This window comes from Elgaria multicarinata, chromosome 2 (assembly GCF_023053635.1).
Source record: "Elgaria multicarinata webbii isolate HBS135686 ecotype San Diego chromosome 2, rElgMul1.1.pri, whole genome shotgun sequence".
Taxonomy (NCBI): domain Eukaryota; kingdom Metazoa; phylum Chordata; class Lepidosauria; order Squamata; family Anguidae; genus Elgaria; species Elgaria multicarinata.
The window spans coordinates 67,369,033-67,382,141 of NC_086172.1; the positions used below are offsets into that span (position 1 = coordinate 67,369,033).

The 13,109-nt window shown below is 41.7% G+C and overlaps 1 protein-coding gene across 2 annotated transcripts in view; it reads left to right on the forward strand.

The window, feature by feature from the left end:
* The window catches only part of MYLK (myosin light chain kinase), a 226,823-nt gene that overhangs the window by 105,573 nt on the left and 108,141 nt on the right, over positions 1-13,109 (forward strand). For both annotated transcript variants that reach the window (XM_063116671.1, XM_063116672.1), the window contains exons 6-10: positions 1,510-1,675; positions 4,698-4,734; positions 6,940-7,523; positions 9,495-9,698; positions 10,453-10,587. In XM_063116671.1, the coding sequence (XP_062972741.1) occupies positions 1,510-1,675; positions 4,698-4,734; positions 6,940-7,523; positions 9,495-9,698; positions 10,453-10,587 (1,126 nt within the window). The remainder of the gene's footprint in view (positions 1-1,509; positions 1,676-4,697; positions 4,735-6,939; positions 7,524-9,494; positions 9,699-10,452; positions 10,588-13,109) is intronic.

A 13,109-nucleotide genomic window follows, 5' to 3' on the forward strand; every position in this document is an offset into this window, starting at 1 on the left:
TAATTCTATTAATTTATGTTTGTTCTTAGTTTGCCAATATTCTTTTTCCAGCTTTATTATCTCTTTTTCTAAAGTAGCCTGCCTTGCCTCTTGTTGTCTTTTTAATTTACACGTTTCCCTAATACAAGAACTGGCAACTATAGTTTTAAACACAGACAGTCACACATACACACGCACAGACACACATGCACAATGAATTCTAATTTGCTTAGCTGTAGGCGGAGTGTATTGAATAAAGCCACAGAGGTGTTATGAGGGGGGTAGCTAGGCCAAAAGCAAAAATGGATACAGGATCCAAAAAACTGGTAGAATCCAGGTGTGTCTAAAATCCTTGAAGTGAAGGCTGGAGATTTGGTGATAGGTGGATTGTGAACCTGTCTCTAGATTGTAACAATTTCTAGAGGGTAGCCAGGTTAGTTTATTGTAGCAAAAACAACCAAGAGTCTTACGGCACCTTAAAAACAAATGCATTAATTATAGTATAAAGTTTCACAGATTATAGTCCAGTTCATCAGACAGTTTATGCCAGAATAAATATGTTAATCTTTAATGTGCCACAAGTTCCTTTGTTGCTTTTATGACCAGATTAGAATGTTTGAGCAGGAGTCAAATAACTTCTTGTTCTAGAAGGCCACCAGGCACCCTCTCATGTCTAAGCAATGCATACAGAACTCCACCCAGCATGGCCCCCTGCTCTTCCTGACTGGCACTCAACAAGATGGCTCCATATCACCAATGGTCATTCACGTAGTTCCAAGTGAGATGAAAAGCAATCCATAGAAACAGGATGAGATGTGGCCATTGATGCCTCATATTCAGACTCTGTACTTAATGCCAAATTCTGAGCATCATTTGCTTAGTTCACATCAGTTGGAACAATCCATGACTGCTAGCACTAGTGCAGACTTCAATCGCTTCTCGGGAAACCTGCCACACTAATAAGTGCTATTGATGTATTGGTTTACGCTGGCAGAACGTCAATAGTGCTAGCACCGGGACAACTTTGGATCCTTCCCCTATTATGCCTGAAGAATTTGCCTTTTCTTGCCATGATGTTTGTAAACTATTTTGCAAGGGCTTAAGAGTTCTGAGGTTGGGCATGAATGGCTGGACAGCGCACAAGAAGGAGGGACTGGAATACTCACCTAGGTGGTAGCTTCTAGAATGTGATGCTCAACCATGTGCTGTAAATTGATTCAAAGTCTCTAATCTGGTAAAAATGCATTTTGACTCTGGCCCTGGGTTTAAGCCAACAGGGCTTGAAATATTCATATACTAAATTCATCTTCTCCCTGGAGTAAATTAGATATTTTGGAAAGGTTGCGGTCTGACCTCTTGGGGTATGACCTCTTGTGGTACATAAATATGGCACAGAGAGACTGGGTAGATTGTAAAAACAGAGAAAATAGGAAAGGATGAAGTATTAATTTGCCAGAAATCGACAGGTATCCCCCTTCCCCAGTGACTGCACCTGTAAAACTGTGGTATTTTTTTTCATGATGCACGCAGGCTGAAATTCAGGTGCAGAAAGATGATCGTTTCAACATGTTTGAGAAAGCAGGCATCCAGTTTTTGGAAATCCAAAATGCTCAGCTGGCCGATGCTGGAACGTACACTTGCACGGTGATGAATAGCGCTGGGAAGGCTTCTGTGTCTGCAGAGCTCATGGTTCAAGGTATGGTTAAAACAGACTAAAAGGGAAAGAATGCAAGCATGCCAGCTAAAGGTTTTCCAAGAGCAGAGCCAATTCCTCTTCTCTCCCCATTTTGCTTTCTTCAGAATGACATTTAAAAGGTGGTCCAAGCATGCAGTTTAGCATTCAGATTTAAAAAAAAAAAAACTTGCATTTTAAACTAGTGTCAATAGGCCACAGGGAGAGCCAGACTGTTTTCTGTTCATTTTAGTGCATCTTGAATGCACTTAATTTCAGCAAGTGAAAATTATGCTCATCATCATCCTATATTCTGCCAATTCTCAGGAATTCAGGGAGACATACAAGGGACAGTATCCAACACCGCCGCTCAGCTTACACCATTGATGTTGCACTGGCATAAGCAACCTCCAGCCCAATGCTAATAGAATTACCTGGTGCAATGGGGTTCCATGGAAAAAAAATTACTCCGGCATGCATTATTGGTGTTGTGCAAAAGGCTGCTTACACTAGTGCTATGTCAATTATGTAAGCAGAGTGGCTTCAATAGATACTGGCCGTGGTTTTCCCCATTTTATCCTCACAGCAACCATGTGAGGTAGCGTAGGCTAAAAGATAGCGACTGCCTCAAGGTCACCCTGTGGCTAAGGCTATTTGGACCCAGATCTCCCAGGCCTAATCTAACACCCGGGGGGAGTAATTGTATTGGCCCCAGACAACATCAGAGGGGCCATAGGATTGTTCGGAAACCTACCTCCAAGGTTGGAGACAGCATTCCAACCTCACAAGGGGGAGTTGGAGAGCCAGTCCTCTTCCCTGCCCCCTTGCAGAACTGCGCTGGCTGCTCAGAAAAGCAACCTTGGAGAGAGGGGACAAGGGTGTTTTGGTGGGCAAGAAGGAGAGGAGACTGGAGTGGCCAGGATCCGAGCAGTCATGCAGCCTCTCCATCCTTCTTCCCTCCCTCTCCAAAGTGCCCCAGCTAGATGGGCAAAAATGCTGATCTAGCAAAAAATGCAGGGGAAGCAAAGATCACCTCTGCTGCTCCTCCCACCCTGCATAGGATGAACATAAGCCTTGTGAAGGCTTGTGATCATCTAGGGTACAATAAATAGGATTTGCGCCTTTAATTGTTACACTACCAGAATCCTGCCTGTTTCATATATGGCTGTGGAAAAAGTACAGCTGGCAGGAGGCGTTTTGCAGGTTGCGATTCTGCCTGCCACTTTGTCTTCTAGCTGTGCAAGAATTTGCTTCTGAGAATTGGACTTAGACTGGGAATCCCCAGTCCAAGTCCAACACTCTACTCACTTCACAACACCAGCATTGTTTATGTAGTCGACTACTTGGCTATCTTTCTCTCCCCATTTTAAATGCTGGTTGGCTTTCCACTTTAGGGAAGGCTGTTTGTTTTTCGTATAGGCCCGAGGCTTTGAGTACAAAGGGACATAATATACTTAGTAGACTTGTCTTTATCAACTCGTTTTACAGCTCCAAGCTCTCGTTTGTAGTTCTTTTCATTGCCCCACAAAATCAGACAATAAAGTATACTGTTATACAATCAGGATTATTGTTTTAAGCAAAAACATGTAGACCTCTAGTATAGATCATCTGTTTCCAAGCTCCCCACCCCCATTTATTTTTCCACAAGGAAGGGGAGCAAATGGCCTCTTAAGTTTATAGGATTGTGTCATGCTGTTTCGTCCGTAAAGACCGCTGAGTGTTTTGAAAGCTTTTCAGTTTTATCTGATCATCTTTCAGCTAAAAGACAGCCCTCCCGACCCCTCAGAAGTATTTTTAAAAACCCAAACACACTAACATTGTTTACTAGGTTAGGATGCACTTAAAGGCACCATGGACAGAGCAGATCTTCTGCTCCCATGCAGTGTTTTGTTCATACTGTTTGGATCTGGGATGTTTGAAGGGAAGGTGTGTTTTTTTCCTATTACACAATTAAATTGTCAATACAAGGTGACAAAGTGTAAAGGAGGACAGGATCCCTGCACCTTGAATAGTTTTATAGAAAAAGTTGTGTCTTCATATGGTAGTGTCTTCTACACAATTGCTGAAATTGAAAGAACTCTTTCCCCCACTGGCCACCACCACGGTCTTTACCATGGAAATATTTAAGTACTTCGACATTTTATTGGGGAAAGAAAGGTGCTCCTTCTGTTTGTTTGTTTGTTTCACAACAACATGAGAAATGTCTCAGGAGGACAATGGACTCTTGACTGAAAATATCTTTGAAAATGTATTTATTTGCTCACACGTTTGTACCCTGCCTTTTTAGAAATAAAAATTCTCACAAGGTGACTTCCAGATAATTACCATGAAAGCAAGAAAAATCAGCAATGTGTTCAAAACAAGTCAGCACATTCACAAATTGGTTATAAAAGGTTTTCCAGAATAATGCAAATATTGTGGGGGGGGGTTAGACTTAAAAGCAGTTGAGAGATTCCCCAGGGTGGGAGCTCCTTAGTCTTGGTGCTGCTACAGAAAAGACCCCATCGATGGTACTTGCCAAATAAGTCTGGTTTGAAGGGAAATCAGAGAGCAGAGCCCACAATGATTTTTTAAAACCTGGGTGGATTCATAGAGTAGCCATGTCTAAGGCTATTTAGGGCATTATATTTTATTTGGTGTTGTTCCCCACCTCGATCCAGAGGGAGAGGCGGGTAATAAATCTATTATTATTATTATTATTATTATTATTAATATTATTATTATTATTATTTAAAGATCAATACCAGCATTTCATATTTAATTCAGAAATGAATACTTTCTAACGTGGCATTTTACTGTTCAGGGCCCTTTTTGCTCCTAGCTCCAGAAATAACTCACTCGTGGTCCTCTAGGCAGGGCAGGCAAATGCATCTGTGGCTGGAAATGAATTGTGTTCTGCTGACTCAGGATCGTGAATGCAATCTAGGGCCAAAATGAATTCCTGGCAATTGCAATTCTTGTATCTTAAAACCAATCTCAATTTGTATGCTCTGCTTAAAATGCCAATGTTTGTTTTTATAATACTTTTACTCTTTCATCATTTCAGGTTCTGTTAAGAGAGATGTGTCTGCTCAACCTCTTTGGTATGTTTTTCAATTTCGTCCCTTTCGTTTTGATTTTTCCCTTTTAAACACCCCCACCCCCCAGTAATTTTTGACTTGAAACTTCAGCATCTTTTCTGCTTGCCAATAAGTACTTTCTATTGTTGTGCCCATATCTCCTAAAAATGGATTAGTAGTTACATAAGGTCTCCCATGGTGGGCTGTCCGATTTCTTGGATGCTTGGGTGTCATATGTAAATAGGTGGGACAGGTTGGATAAAATGTGCTCTGTCCTGGTCACCTTGCGTTTGCCCTAGTATGTGTTTGTTCTTAACTGCACAGACGTGGATTGTGTTGGGTGTCCGTGGGCTGATATCTTGGACGCAACTCCCTAGGCAAGGGGAGCCAGGGCAGAAGAAAATGGTGAGATGACCCTTTTCTTTTCCCCCAAAAGGAGAGGGAGAGGGAGATTGATCAGCCATAGCTGTCAGAACAATGATGGGCTCCAAGGTGAGTGATGGTGGCCAAGAAGGCTTGGACAATTGCCACATTGTCAAGGTCAGTTGCGGGAGACCTCAGACTCCGGGGCCAATTCAGTCCTCCTCGAGTCCCAACCTGGCCCTTCGTGGTTCTCCAGATGGCCACATCCCTTCCCCCAACCACTGTTCATTTAGAGGTTTCCTGGCTTTTGTGCAGTTTCCCCCATTCTAACAGAGGGGAAATGCCTCTCCTAAGATACTGGTAGTAAGAGCTTACGGCTAAAATATGCTGGTATTTTTGACATTTTGGGCCCTGCTTTTGGCTATGTCACCATTGGAAAGTGGCCACTGAGAGCTTCTCAAAAATTGAATTCAGCTCTTGAGCTAAAAGAGCTTCCCTGCTCTTAGCCAAGGTGATGTGGCAGCAACTGACAGCTCCCAGGACCCTGGATGTCTTGCTAGAGACCTCTGGGAACATGCACAGTTTGCAGCACTTAAATAAGAATATAAGAGCCATGCTGGATCAGACCAAGGTCCATCTAGTCCAGCATTCTGGTCACAGTGACTAACCAGTTGTCAACCAGAGACCCGCAAGCAGGACACCTTCCGCCCATGTTCCCCAGCAACTGGTGCATATAGGCTTACTGCCTCTGATACTGGAGGCAGCACACAGCCATCAGGACTAGTAGCCATTGATAGCCTTCTCCTCCAGGAATTTATCCAACTCCCTTTTAAAGCCATCCAAATTGGTGGCCATCACCACATCTTGTGGTAGTGAATTCCATAGTTTAACTATGTGCTCTTTGAAGAAGTACTTCCTTTTATCAGTCCTGAATCTTCATGAAATGACTCCAAGTTCTAGTATTATTGGAGAGGGAGAAAAATGTCTCCCTATCCACATTCTCCACACCATGCATAATGCATAATGCACAATAGCTCTGGCTATTGGGCGGTATAGAAATGTAATAAATAAATAAATAAATAAATACACCTCCTGTCTCCCCTTAGCTTCCTTTTTTCCAAGCTAAACAATCCCAGCTGTTGTAACCTTCCCCCCAGCCACTTGATAATTTTAGCTGCTCTTTTCTGCCCTTTTCCCAGCTCTATAACATCTTTTTTAGGTATGTTAACCAGAACTGTACACAGTGTTCTAAGTGTGGTTGCACCATAGATTTGTATAAAGGCAGTATGATACTGGCAATTTTATACTCCCATTCTCAAATGGCTGGGCTGATGTGGCTCTGCCTTTACTGAGAGCAAAGTGCAGGATGGAGGAGATTTCAGATGCTGTTTATCCCACCCACCCTTCTTCATATCTGAGGCCATAAGGGAGACAAGTTTGAGCGGAAGGACCCTGAGACCTTGATACTGGGGATGTGAGTGGTCAAAGTGTATTGTGTGTTGTTATAGTGTGTTTCGATTTGGTCTTCAATCCCCCAAACCCTCACTCATTGGACTCAAGGGAATTTTTTCCAAGGGTTTATTTCCTGTATCGGCAGGGGTTTAGACTAGATGACTTTTGAGTCCCTTCCAACCTCCTGCACATACCGAAATAGCCTGTTAGGGAGAAGGTCTGTACACTTCATATAGAATCTCAGAAAATGGGTGCAAAATCTTTTAAGGTAGGGGGGCAAGCAAGGAGCACAGATAACAAAACAGCCTACTTAAAATCTTCTTGCTAATATACCAAGAGCATTGAAGAAAGACATGCAAATGTGTTTCTACAAGTGGATGTTCTATTAACTTAAGAAAGGGGTTTCTCTTTTAGCACATCAACAAAATCCAGTGCTTCTACAAAATCCACCATCACAACCAAAGCAATTGAGACCTCAGAGTTTAGAAAGGCCACTAGCAATGGGATTGCTAAGGAACTGAAATCCACAACCACCAAACTTTTGCTCGAACCCAAAGAAAGGCCAGCCGTGAAGAACGAGGACCCTCCTCCTTCATCCAAAGAAGCCAAACCGAATAGAACAGAACAGTTGAAGGAACCCAATGTAGAGCCCCTTAATGAAGAAGGGAGAGGTTATCGGGTCCTGCAAAAAACATCAAGCACTATAACACTACAATCAGTTAAAGTGCAACCTGGACCAAAGGCAGAATTGAAAGCCACTTCCTCCGGACCAGAAGACGATGGGAAAAGGCCAAAGCAACCACTGGCAGCAGGTTGGCAGGCTGCCTCTTCTACTAGGCTCGGTGGTCTGAGGACTAAGGGATTGGAAGACTGTGCTGGATTAAAGAAAAGCGTAACAGAAATAAAGAGGGAGACCCAAGGGATCCCTCCCCAATTTGAGTGTCGTCCACAAAGCCAAGAAGTGCTAGAAGGAGAAGAGGTTACATTCAGATGTAAAGGTAAATAGAGCTTCATTTTTGTTAGAGATTTCACCTGTTGGGGATGCTGTAGTAATGGATTTCCTGCACTCCAGCAGGGGGTTAGACTACATGACCCTTGAGGTCACTTCCAACTCTGAAATCTGAAAGGACTGTTTTTAGGCCTCATTTACACTTGCAGCACTGGTAGAGTACTGCGGTAGTAGAATGAATTCTACCTACTTTCTATAAAGTGGATTGAGCTAGAACTGCTTTTCTTACTGTGCCAGTTTTTTACGTAGAGGGGCATTCAGATGTCCTGTCTACCACCAAATCTGCTGTATGTGTTGACTGGACCAAAGAGTTCAAGCTGATGTGGATGATGGGGAAACTGTGAGGTTTCAAATGCTTCAGACTCTTAATTTAATGATTTTAGGTCATTAATTTTCTTAGGATTCAATCTTATGCACACTTACTTGGGAGTAAGTAAGCAATGGGATTTACTTCTGAGTAGACATGCATAGGATTGTACTCATAAAACAAAGCACAATATCATGGATGTTGAGTATAAATAATGAGGGTTTTTTTCCTAATAAAAAAATTTAAACTTATAAAAATAAATATACAAATTATTCCTTAATTTATTTCTGTGAATGAAGACTTGCATGTAGGTTGTCTTTTTATAAATGTGTCCTGACTAGAGATGTAAAATTTCCAAAAATTTTGAAGCCATGGAAAAAACCCGGTTTTTTTTCTGGTTTTTTTCGGGGGGAAACGGAAATTTTCAGAAAAATTGAATAATGCGATATTAGCACTTTTCACAGATTGAAAGTCACTTTGTTACTTTAGGAACATAAAATGTAATTATGTCCAAGGTGGTTTGGCATAAAATTATTACATTTGGTATATTAAAAGTAGTGTATTCAAACAATTATTACAAATTTAATTTAGTTTTTTTAGGGGGGGGGTTTGGTAACAAATGGAGCTACAAGCTCCTGAACTGTTAGGAACACCTGAACTGTAAGGAACCTCTTTGGTTCTGTCAGTTTATGAGGAGCAGGCAAAAAACAATTTTAAAAAACAACTGAAGAAACCACCAAAATTAGTAACAAAGAAAATTATTTATGTCACTGCTAGTCCTCCAATGTCAAGACATAAAGCACCCATTCCCATAAAAAGAACTGAGAAAAAAGGGGAAACCAAGATTCAATGAATATGCATGAAATTTAATCAGACTCATTTTCTGACCTATAGCCATCACTATTAGTTTCAGTCCCTGCTTCAGTGACAGTGCCCCCTAGAGGCAGAACTGCATCTTGCTCTTGCGTTTGAGAGTTGCAGTCCCAGTTTGCAACCTAGAACTTGCTTGTCCTTGGTGCACAGAAATTGTAATAATTTGATGCTGTACAGTTTTTAGACATCATTGGAGAAGTAAATATCTGAACACCTTGTCTTAAACATTTTATTCATCATGCTAAAATAAAAAATCCCATAATCTGTTTTTTATTCAGTTTTTTCAATTTTTCGGGGTGGGGGGGAAGGCTTCAGGAAAAAACGGGAAAACCCCCTTTTTTTCTGAATTTTTCCGGTTTTTTCCCAAGCCTTCACATCTCTAGTCCTGACCACTGTACTTGGTTTCACTTAAAATAGGAATAAAATCTGTGGTTTTAGCCTGTTGATAAAGTTCATTTAGTTGTACCTAGGAATAATTTCCACCCTAATTCATTCTTAATGTCATGAGAATTTTCAGCTTAGTCTTTCTCTAAACAATGTGTCATGTCATATCCTTACTACTGAGAACATAACAACCTGCTTCATGAAACCAACTGTAAACTAGCTGACCTAATGACCTTTTAGCTTGCTTAGTAATGGGTGGTCCATGGGTCTTCTCAGTAACTTAGAAAATGGCTGCTTTCTATCTAAAGGGCAAAACTGGGGAATGCTGGTAGGAAAGAGGTATTATTGGGACACTATGAAACTATGACCAGTAATAATCCACCTGTGATGAACTAGTTTCAGGGAAATCCAAGGCAAACGTTGAATGGTTCAAAGAAGGAGCCCAAGTGGAAGCGGGAGATGGAGTCCAGATATATGAAGAGGATGGGATCCATTGTTTCTGTCTGAAAAAAACCCAGTTGGAAAACAGTGGCTCTTACTGTTGCACAGCTTCCAATGCTCAAGGTCATACTTCAACCAGGTGGATATTAACTGTGAAAAGTAAGTTTTTGCTGCATAACTTCCTTAGATGATTGCTCGGGGATCTTGGCTGACACAGGATACTGTTTCTTGATCTGGGAGAAGGAAAAGATGGGTTCTCAATCACGCCACTGAATACTTGCTTCCCATAGCCTCTTGGGCTATAGGAAGACATTGATTTGACCAAACCACTCAACAGACTGATCTCTGCCTGCATAACATTACTATAAACATGCATTCTGTTTCTGAAATAATCTATACAGGCATAGCAGTCACGCTGCAGTAATACAGATACAAGTGTTGCTGAGTGGTGTGTTGTTGTTCATTAAAAACTGCTAGGAGATGACAGCTCTTTTTTTAAAAAAACTTTATGCCTTGCCTATAAGCTCTCGAAGTCTATACACCAAAGACCATTTTTCCCCATAAGCAAGCTAAGATCTGCATGAGCAGGTAGCTGAATTGGGCTATGTGGATGATGTGGTAGACCGGAACAGGGTTTCAGAGGAGAAGAGGCTGGTGAGGGAAGGGTTAAGCACCCTTTCACTGTTGCAAGCCACCCTCCGCCGGCCTTCCTGAGGGCGTTTTGCAGCAGAGAATGGGCATGGAGAGACATGTCATTTGGCATTTATACATAGTAGGTTGCAACAACTGATGAAGTTCTTAACTAACAATACCTGGCCACATTGTGGGAATGATTTCCCCCCAATTCTGGTACACATTACTAGCAATTTTTTTTTTAGCTGTCTATTAATAGTGTACTTTGATTTGATTGTAGGACCTAAAATGAAGGATGTTGCGCCGCACTTTTCCAGTGTATTGAAATCCTGCAGTGTGAGTGAAGGCCAGGATTTTGTGCTTCAGTGCTCAGTTGAGGGTACACCTGTGCCTCAGATCACTTGGCTCCTCACTGGTAAGGCAACTTGCTTGGTCAGAAAACATACCCATGAAGAGACATCTACGCTCTAGGTGTTCTACTACTTTGTTAACTCAGGCCATACTCACATTATCAAAGAGGTTTAATAGGCAGATTACTAGCCTCCCTGTATGATCTGGAGCAGGCTGCCAGGAAAGAGGCTTCTGTCAGCCCTTACTTTGTCTTGAGCATAGGAAGCTGCCTTACACCGACTCAGCTCATTGGCCCATCTAGCTCAGCATTGTCTACACTGATTGGCAGTAGCTTCCCAGGGTCTGAGAACTAAGACTTAATGCAACTCAGCATATGGAGCTAAATGGACCAACGCCCTGTATCCTATGTTTCTGCCAGGATAAAGCACATATACTGTCTATGAGAAGCTCAGAAGAGCAGATCATTCTTGCTATAGCTTCTCTACGCACTTTGTCACTCACACACTCATGCACACACACAAACACACACGCAGACGCTTCCAGTATGTGGACTGTGATCTGTAAGATGAAGGCAATCGGGAGGCGGGAAAAGAAAGAGCTTTTGTTGCCATTTTGGAGGTTGACCAGCAGGGGCCGCTTGTGACAAGGCTGCATTTCCTGCTGTTGGCTTTTAAGAGTGGACCTTAATGCAAGAGAATGCAGACGTTAGGAAGTAAGATTTTAATTTTGAACCCCACTACATTATAGTTTTACTGATGATCAGCAATGTTGAATTGGACTTTACTTTTTTCTTTCCCTTGATTTCCCCTAACTGTAGAAACTTGTAAATTTAAGCACTCGTGGGACTAGGATGCTATTAAAACTGGTGAGACAGAAGGCCCCTTCAAGCATTATATACTTGAAGGGGCTCTACCAGTATAGCAGGCAGTGGGCTTCCTCTGCTACCCTTGCCCTCTCAACAATGGCCGTATATTTAGGATGGGTGTCTGCAAAAGGGAAAACAGATTGTAAGTGAACTTCTCATCGTCAAGAGTGTGGTTTTCTTTTACTGGACAGAACGTTGACATCTTCACATTGTGTTGGGTCCAGACTTAATAATTTTTGAAGATGCGTTAACCATGGGTTCCAACTCTGGCTTGGCAAGGGAGAGACAAGCCAAAGTCCCTGGTCCACACATCATGGCAATCAATTCACAGACAGAGCTTCCTTGGGGGTTTTTTAGCTGCTCCTGCTTGCAGTGAAAGTGCTCAGGCAGCATCAACCACATTCAACATAATCCAGAATATTTTTAAAAAATCAAACCATTTAGGGCTCTGGAACTTAAAAAATTAAAACCTTAGCTCCAGTTGTAAGCAAGCAGGTAGTGATGGTTTTAAGGAACAGAAGTGTAAGAAGCATGTAATTGTGAAATGAGAACAGGGGCATTTTAGATTAACTGCAAGGTATAAACATGTTACTTCCATTCCCAAGTCCCAAAGCCAACAAGTAAATCTCATCTCTCTCACTTCTGATAGTGATGCATAGCTGTATTTACATCATTGGGAAACAGACCTAGGCTAGATTATAAATACTAGCTGAATGCTGGAGTTACTTTTTCAGTATATACCTTTTAGGTCATGACTTTGCTTACAGATTAAGCTGTCTAACGGTGATATCTGCTACTCTCTGTCAGGGAAGGATACACTGCAGTTGTCTGTAACCAAATAAAGAAGAAAGTTGCATTACTGTTAACTCCAGTGCTCATGGCAGAAGATGGTATATAAATAGTTTACATCACTTAGATTCCTCTAGTTTGGTGTTTGAAATTTACACATTCAAATGCCTCCATATTGGGCCAGACTTGGATCCAGTGGTTCCCAAGACTGGAATAAAGTTTTGTTGCTTTTAAAGTTGGGTCCATAGTGCACAGATGACACTTGCCTAGCACCCTCAGCTTATACCAAAAAGTGCCTGTGAAAAGTTCCAGCACCGTACCAGAACTTTGGCACAGGAAGACAAGCTTAAAAACGCCTTATATAAGACACTGCTAACAGATTTTCCAGGGCTGAAATGTGTAAACAAAGTCAGGATCCAGAGAATGATAATTGGTTTTAGGACCAACCTATGTATGGTCAAGACTATGGGACAGACTCACGGAAAACATGCAAGATCAACAGTTCAGTCCTAAATATGATTACTCAGAAGTAAGTTCCATTTAGTTCAATGGGACTTACTTCCAGTAGGATTCCTTAGGATTGCAGCCTAAGATGGGGCCCCAAAGAGGCCTAGAAAGCCAGATGTTGTCTTTGTTTATTTTACTTTTAGAAAGTTGTTTCAGGGCTGGGTCCTTGATGATCTGGCTTGTGAATTGTGATGCGTGATTTAAATTATATTGATATTGTTCTTGCATGGCTATTCAATGCTCCATTTAGGCAAGACGTTCCTATAAGACAGAGTACTTAGTAAACCTAAACAAAAAAAGACAGCCGCACCAATGTTTATAGGTCCTGATATGTTTCGAGAAGCATCTCTTTATCAAGGGCAATTGATTTCTCCAAGGTTTCCAAATAATGCTTAGAACCCCTGGCTTCTAACTCACTGGTTAGA